The sequence below is a fragment of the Physella acuta genome, unplaced genomic scaffold (assembly GCF_028476545.2).
Source record: "Physella acuta isolate Inbredline_101_S28 unplaced genomic scaffold, ASM2847654v3 ptg001617l, whole genome shotgun sequence".
NCBI classification, from domain to species: domain Eukaryota; kingdom Metazoa; phylum Mollusca; class Gastropoda; family Physidae; genus Physella; species Physella acuta.
This window is the reverse complement of record NW_026733131.1, coordinates 6,419-15,000: the sequence shown is the minus strand read 5'-3', so window position 1 is coordinate 15,000 and position 8,582 is coordinate 6,419. Positions and strand designations below refer to the sequence as shown.

At 33.3% G+C, this 8,582-nt stretch overlaps 2 protein-coding genes across 2 annotated transcripts in view; both read right to left on the bottom strand.

Annotated features, from left to right (window-relative positions):
- LOC131929338 (uncharacterized) overlaps positions 1-174 on the bottom strand; it is a 1,234-nt gene extending 1,060 nt beyond the window's left edge. The window contains exon 1 of the mRNA XM_059285446.1: positions 99-174. Coding sequence (XP_059141429.1) covers positions 99-157 — 59 coding nt within the window. The 5' untranslated portion in view covers positions 158-174. The remainder of the gene's footprint in view (positions 1-98) is intronic.
- Positions 175-2,171: 1,997 nt separating this feature from the next.
- On the bottom strand, positions 2,172-5,093 carry LOC131929331 (uncharacterized). The gene is made up of 6 exons (XM_059285441.1): positions 5,028-5,093; positions 4,222-4,416; positions 3,231-3,319; positions 2,770-2,992; positions 2,361-2,477; positions 2,172-2,201 (listed from the first exon to the last, which is right to left on the bottom strand). Exons 2-6 carry the CDS (start codon positions 4,402-4,404, stop codon positions 2,172-2,174), a joined length of 642 nt encoding a protein of 213 aa, XP_059141424.1. The 5' UTR covers positions 4,405-4,416; positions 5,028-5,093.
- Between the last annotated feature and the right edge of the window lie 3,489 nt (positions 5,094-8,582).

The window sequence follows — 8,582 nt, the reverse complement described above, 5'->3', positions numbered from 1 at the left end:
CACACGCTGACGGACACACACACATACACACACAAACACATACACACAAATATAGGTAACGTGTGTTTACAAAAAAAACGTTTCTAATTCACACCTACCCAAAGTTTGAATTAACTGCGCCTCGAATCTTCAATTTTTGAATTTTTGGGTCCATCATTAGTATATTGGTCGAAATGTTCTAGATTTTAAATCATATTTTTATTTTGTGAATTAGAAACATTGTGTATATATATATATATATATATATATATATATATATATATATATGCTTATAAATATAAATTTATGCTACCGGCAATGTATGGAAACCAGTATTTTATAAAATTCCCAATGTATAAAATGCTCTAAATCGGCAATCAAAGTATAAAATACATCAACATTTTATGCATTTCCTAATCATTCTATAGAATACCCAAAAACAAACATACAAAGTATAGAAAACGCTTTTTCTATTTATTGCACTTAAGAATATTGACTATGACAATACTTGACGCTAACTAAACTAAACGACAATAATAGGAACTATGATTAGAACAATAATCATCTATTCTAACATCCCCAGTCGTATACCAGCTAATCTATCAGTCCCATATTATATGTCTACATAAGTTATAAGTATTTATGTTTCATACAAAAAATACAACACAGACAATAGTTAAAGGTTTGTGAGCCACATCAGCAGATATCAAATAGTATAAACAAAAGCTGTTGTAATGAAGATCACCTCACCAAGTTTATAATAGTATAGCAAGATCATTTCACAAAATTATTGGTTCTCAGGCCTCTCAAAACATAGACATTGCACATGTACACTAACATGTACACAGATAACTAAGCATTAAATTTCAGTTTGTTAAAATCCAAATGAATAATTTAAACCTTCTGTTGCCAAATCTCATCAATCAATTAAAATTGCACAAGTGTCACCAGCATTTATGTGGAAATATTTCTTATGCTTTTCTCGTGGCTTTATTACAAACCAGACTGTAAATCAGAATCCAGGAATTATTTATAGACTGAAAGCATTGTAGTCAAGTCACCATGATAATTCATTACTTGGGAAAATGTAAGCTTGTTGCTCTTGAAATCCTCAGTTGCAATCCATATACTCTCTTAGGAGATAATATTGATACATACGAGTAATACGGTAGCTGTAGCAGTTTTTTCAATCTTTCAATCTTTCACAATCTTTAACAATCATTTCATATTATTTGTTATTACTTTAGACTTTTGCAATCATTTTAAGTTATGGTATGTAATAATCGTTTGCTGTCGTACATTTTGTATATTTTTCTCTTTCATTGTTTACTGTCTGTTACTAAAGAACATTACAAACTGGGCATTTTACTCTTTGCCTATGCGATTCTTGTCATTCTAGGAAAAGTATATAATAACGTGAGGAATTGTATTCATTGTGTTGGTATTCTATAGAATGCCTAGTTTTCATGATCTCCTGGTAAAATGTGGATATAATTACACACACACACACACACACACACACACACACACACACACACACACACACACACACACACACACACACACATATATATATATATATATATATATATATATATATATATATATGTTGGTTATATAAATTGGTTATATTTTGATGGCAGTATTGAGAGTGTTACTTGCTTACCTTAAAGTGTACCTGCATGGAAATATTACTTTGTGTAATCATTTTTAAATTATAAAGTTTAAACGGATATATGTATAAATATATATATATATATATATATATATATATATATATATATATATATATATATATATATATATATATATATATATATATATATATATATATATATCAAAATTTTAAATATTATAGTTTTGCTAATTTGTGTCGAATATTCTAATATAACACTAGTGAACATGATATCCCATCAGAGGCGTAGCGAAGGGGTGGGGGTGGGACAGGGGGGTACATATGTCCCCGGGCGCCGACCTTATGAAGCGCCAAAATGGGTTGAAAAAACAAATTAAAATCTCATTTTAGGTGCAGTTTGACATTATAAATATAAAAAATATATGGGGGTGCAAATGGAAAGTTTGAGGGGGGGGGGGGGGGGTGCAAATGGAAGAGGGGAACTGCAAATTGAAAAGGTTTGTTCCCGAGAGGGGGCGCTAAATTGAAAGTTTGTCACCGGCGCCGGGAAGGGTCGCTACGCCTCTGTATCCCATGTTGCTAAAGTCTGAAAAAAAGGAAATGCATCTTTTAAAAAGCATTTCATCGTTCATACTTCTATAATTCACATATTTCTGGTAGATAGTTTTATAAAGTTTCATATTTCTCTCTGATGTCAGGCACATTACTAAATAGGAAAAAAAAAGCGATTTTAATTGCTACTTACCGAAGCAAAGACAGCTGTTACGATAACCTCTCGCTTCTTGCGAACGATAATGTATTTCATCAGATCCGTTCTTACAACTTTGGGGAAGTTACATACGTGTATTGAGTTCACCCAGACCTTTGTAATGAAGTTTTATAATCTTTACACACACAAACCACATATATATATATATATATATATATATATATATATATATATATATATATATATATATATATATATATATATATATATATATATATATATATATATATATATATATATATATTTATATATTTATATATTTACATATATATATATATATATATATATATATATATATATATATATATATATATATATATATATATATATATATATATATATATATATATATATACTATCAGACGATAACAATGAGTTCATTTACCTCAACGTGCTGATTGGAGATGATCACAAATTTCAACACAAACTTTGTCTCTCTCCTAAAAAACGCTCTCCGTTCCTTCCGTATGTCGCATAGTGTGGCTTTAGTTCCAACCTCACCAGCAATGTCTGATTCGCAGAAGACAAAGTTTGGATCGAATTGCACCCACAAAATAAGGGCTTTGTTAACACTGCAGTCGAGTTCGCTACATAATTCAACACTGTACCTGGATAAGAGTAGAATGTGCTATAGTTTAGTAAACGAAACGTTTTTCTAACCATAATTTTTTCAATTTAAAATTTAACTTTACACGTATACATATTATGTTTAATATTAATTCATTCATTCATTCTTTTAACAAACATATATATATATATATATATATATATATATATATATATATATATATATATATATATATATATATATATATATGAGAAACCAAAAGTAACAACTTAACTTGCCTGTAAGATGTTTTAGGTATGATTAACTTTAATAAAATCTCTTTGCCAGAATACATTTCTCCTACCTCACTGGTGTGTGCATTAGCTCGCTGTTGAAATTGTGTTTATTAAACAGTTGCAAAGCCTTTGTACGCTTACTGTAAACGCACACATATTCTACCAATACTAAAAGTACTAATCTTGTATTTAAATAATATTGTATTATTAAATTGATATGATATGATATAGGATTTAATTCGTGCTTTTTTGGGTTATTAATAGTTGGAATGTGTAAAATGTTACTAGAATATGTATGATTCATAATTTAGCACTTCTTTGCTATAGTTATATAATTTATGTGTACTGGCATGGATGAGAATAAAAAAATTCTGATAAATTATTCAAGAGTTTGAAATTACTTTTGTATGAATACTTTAGCACTTTGTGTGGTTATACATTTAACAAACTTTATGTAGTAATAATTTCTTTTTCTTTTGAACATTTGAATATTTAAATGATAACAATTATATTTAATTGTCTATAAAATATATTACTTTAATTTATTTATAATTATAAGTGTACAAAAGATGTGTGGTTTTCGAATCAATATTGACTTGACCTGACTTAGTCCTCTTTGCTCCTTATCGAAGATAGGGCCTCCACCATTTCCTTCCATTTCTTCCTATCCCCGGCTATTGATTTTGTCGTCTCCCAAGACATGGCTTCAGTTCTTCAAGAAAACTCCGCCTCCAGGTCTGTCTTGGGCTTCTTTTTTTCCGCTTTCCCTGGGGGTTCCACTCAAGCGCTTGTCGTGTAACATTTGGGTTAGCTTTTCGCAGTGTCACCCACCCAGCGCCACTTCCTCCTTCTTATTTGCACACCCAAAGGCTCCTGCCTAGCTTTCTTCCATACGAATCAATATTAAACGCTTTTTATGGTTTTGAATAGTATACGCTGTTGTTAAAACCCTTTTTAAATGTCTTAGGTTTAAAAAACTAAATAAAAAAATTACCGTTCTAGCAATCAATGGATCTGGTGTGGTGGTAGCTTGGGTAATGATGAAGCCTTTAGCTGTACTAGTTTCTAAGGATATGCTGCTCTTTTTAGCTATGTTGGTGCTTGTATTTGAGACACTGTATGATGATTCCACATATACGTCATTTGTCACAAGTAAAAGTAGCCAAATGTATGACATCTTTATTTTTTTCTGGATTTAAGAGGAATAAACAATCATAGAATAAGCAAATGCATAAGGTTAAATAAAGTTATGTTTTAATTATGAAAACATTTACATTAATGTCACATACATAATAAGACTATTTGATTTAGCTTAACTTATATGATGAAAGTGTAATAAAACGTCAGTTTTGTTTTAGAAAAAATATGTCAAATTTAATGCCTTGGCCTATTGATAACAGTTTACATCCATCCCACAATTAAATTTTGCTAGCTAGTGTATTATGTAAGAAATTGAAAATCGTTGTTTGAAAATGTAACAATTTTTTTTTCAAAATATGTTACTAAAAAAATAGAGATCTTGACAGTTAGGGTTTACTTTTAATTATATTTTTTTTTCGCTTTCACAAATGAAAGACCAGCTATGCTACTACATATTTTTTTTAAATTTGTATCTTCAAAACTATAGATGTATTCTTGTTATAATTCTTGAACCCTGTCACACCCTTCTCCCCCGCCCATCAGTTTATATATCTCTAAAATATGAACAAAATGTAAATAAAGTTGTCCGATACATTGCATTATCATTAAATTTATCAGGTTATGCTCGGGAATGGTCAGAGTATTAAAAAGACAACTAACCTTCAATGTATTTGTAAAAAAAAAGAAACTGCTTCCAAACGGCAAACCTGTTGTTTACTCTTTGACACGTTCATTCAAAATGGCCGCTGTAAAACCTGGCATGCATTTCCGCTCACATGACCCACGCTTAGACAGTGAGTTATTTATAGACTGTATACAAGGGCGGTAACCGGTGCATAAAGTATGCGGGATGGTTTACTAACTGGGTATTGGTACGTCGCATTAATATTAATTTAAAATTAACTAAAGAGTTATTTTATTTTCAGTTGCTATACAAAACGTGTAAACAAATATATAGACTCAACCAGTGTTTCTTCCCGACTTTTTTCTCCGGGGGAGGGGGGAGGGCACTTGATATTTTTGAGGGGGGGTGCTCAAACTCTGGACTCAAACACTCTCATCGATGCCAACAGGGATAGTTTAATAAAAATAAAATGAAGATAATTTTTAGTACTGATTAAATGGGACGTCCCTAGGTCTTTGTAGCAGATGAACTCTGCCTCATCTACCAATGTGTCGTGGGTATCACGCACAAGGATTTTATGATGATGAGTTGTTTTTTTTTCTTAAATTTACATTTAGTAATGCATAGTAACTATGTAAAATATGTGCTGATATATGCATTTTCTAATGTAAGCTTTGTTATAAAGTAGCCTGAACAGCAACCCTCCGCAGCATTAATCATGTTGTAGCTTTTTTAATTGGTGTAACGAGTATTCGTTTAATTAAAAAACACCAATCATTTGTCTCACTCTACATATGGGTTGCCCGCATAAGGTAAAGTGTGCAAATATGCCAACCCACATTGTGTAATTAAGATGGAATTAAATTGTGCGTCTAATTGAGTTTTTTGGATAGTTAAATGTATACTCGTTGTCGTGTTTATGTACATAATGTACATGTGTGTTTATGTATATAATGTACATATGTGTTTATGTGTTTATGTAATTTCGTGTTTATGTGTGTATTTACCTGTGTGTTTATGTGTGTATGTACCTGTGTGTTTAAGTATGTAGGTACCTGTGTGTTTATGTGTGTATGCACCTGTGTGTTTATACAAGCATGTGCTTGTGTGTTTATGTGTGTATGTACATGTGTGTTTATGTGTGTAATATACATGTGTGTCTATGTATCTAAATTATCTGTGTGTTTATGTATATAATGTACGTACGTGTTTAAGTGTGTATGTACCTGCCTGTTTATGTGTGTAATGTACCTGTTTGGTTTATGTGTGAGTTTATTGACTTTTTTTCAATTATAAATTCTTCATTTGCAATTCGCTTAATTAAAAATGCCTAAAGTTTGGGATTATTTTTCTACTGAGGTATAATAAAGCCTGTTAAGAATACATAATCTAGCAAGATACTGTTATAACGTAATTAGATAAATATAATTGTAAAATATATTTTAGACAGAGATACATGCAATTTAATAGCACAGGAATGGCCATGTGCAAAGCTGTCTATGACATTGATTTATTCTAGGCAAAACACATACTGTAATATTTCAATCATGATAAGTTTTCGGTTGTATTCATTCAATCAATCAATTGACAATGAATTAATCATTAATTAAATATATTCGTTTTTTCTACCCGAAACTTTTTTAACAAATTTTTAAAAATCTTATTAGTTTTGACCAAAAAAAAATTCGAGTAAGCAATATTTAGGTTGATTATCCAACTACACCGTCCCATAATATTCAAGGCTCGACATTGTTAGTTGACTGTGAATCCATTATAATAACATGGACCCAAAATATTGGGTGATATACTTTTAATATTTCACATCACCGTCTAGAAAGATAAAGAACATTCACTGATTGGGTTATACCCTAACATCTGAATAAAGAAGGAAATTTTTCTTTTATAGATATATATTTTTATAATGTAAAACTAAAAGAAAACCTAGTTTTTTTATCATATTTGATATTAAAAAACTACCGTGCCCGTCCCCGCGCGTTGCCGATGGGCTAGAAGAAAGTTTGAGGATAGCTAGGGAAAAATTGCACCGTACAGGGACGTCGAACAGAGGCGTAGCCAGGGGGGGGGGCCATATGTCCCCGGGCGCCGACCTAAGAGGGGGCGCCAAATTGAAAGTTTGAGGGGGGTGCAAATGAAAAGTTCGAGGGGGGGGAGGTGCAAATCGAAAGTTTGTCCCTGGGCGCCGGGAAGGGTCGCTACGCCTCTGGCGTCGAAGGACGCGCCTTATTACGTTAAGTGGACGACTACAATGCCTCATTGTATCCATAGTGTATTGTGAAGTTTAAAACGAACGTAGGTCCCATAGCGCTCAAGGGATAACCCGGAGCGCCAAATTTCACTCAGCCGGGGCAGAGTGAAATTCGGCGCCCGTGCGAAATTGCAAATAGTATTTTTTTTTGTTTTTTTTTTTGCAGAATCCTCCCAGGGAGTATTCTCAACAACTTCCCAAAGGTTCACGGCGATGTAATGAAGGTTTTAGTAATGCTTAAAAGACAAATAAAATCTGCAATGTGCTGGGGGACGCGCATGTTTATCTTTAGTGAACGACTCTAAAATCCAGTCTAATACATAGTCTATCGCACTGTTTAAAACGAAAGGTGGCGCCATTGCGCTTACGGGAAACACCAGAGTGCAAAATCACACAATGCAGGGGAGCCGGAAGACGCAACTGATTAGATATGGCCAACGTGTATTGTTGCCCATGGTGTCTTTAGTGAATAGCCTTTTTTTAAACAAACGTAGGCGACAAAATGCTCACAGGGGAGCCAGGGCGCATCGGGTCACGAAATAGCCAGGGTGCTGGCGGCTGCGCCTGTTGAAATTTCAATAATGAATATAGCACTACTATTTAGCCGATATGGAGTAGGCCCTATGCCCGATTAACGGATAAGAAGGGCAAAGCAGCCGCACTTGAACTCAGGGTGCGAAATCATTTATTGTTACAATATAGCAACCTCCCGGGCGCCGCCCATAAGAATGTTATTTAAATTTTATTTAAATTAAATTATTTTGTTTGAAGAAACCTTCTCGGGATTATTCTCATCTATTCCCCACCAAAGTTTCATTGCGATCGGATGAACGGTGTCAAACGGCAGCCGTATATAGGGAAAAATCAAATCGGCCCTGCCGGGGCGCCACTCCTGCGAATTTGATTTTCTTTCCGCAGAAACCGCCCAAGGAGTATTCTCAACATCTTCCAAATGTTTCATGGCGATCTTATCAAAGGTGTAGTAAAGCATAAAAGACTGAAAGCCATACAAATATACATATATTTTTAGATTGATTAGAAATGTGGGGATAATTGGGAAATTGGTAAAGCGATTGACTGCTAAACCCAAGGTCTCTAGTTCGGAACCTGTGATTTAAAGACGTTCCAGGCTATACCTAGGTCTACTGGACTCCTGACTCAGGGAAAATTAAGCCGGCTGGGCATAGCGGTGGCCACACCATCACTGAAAGAAACATTTGAACCCTGCTTAATCAGCCCAGTGGAGGGTTACATCGAAAAGTGGAACTTGACTTCATTTTTTTGTATTATATGCAGCAGTGTAATGTTGATGTCTTGGCTGTTT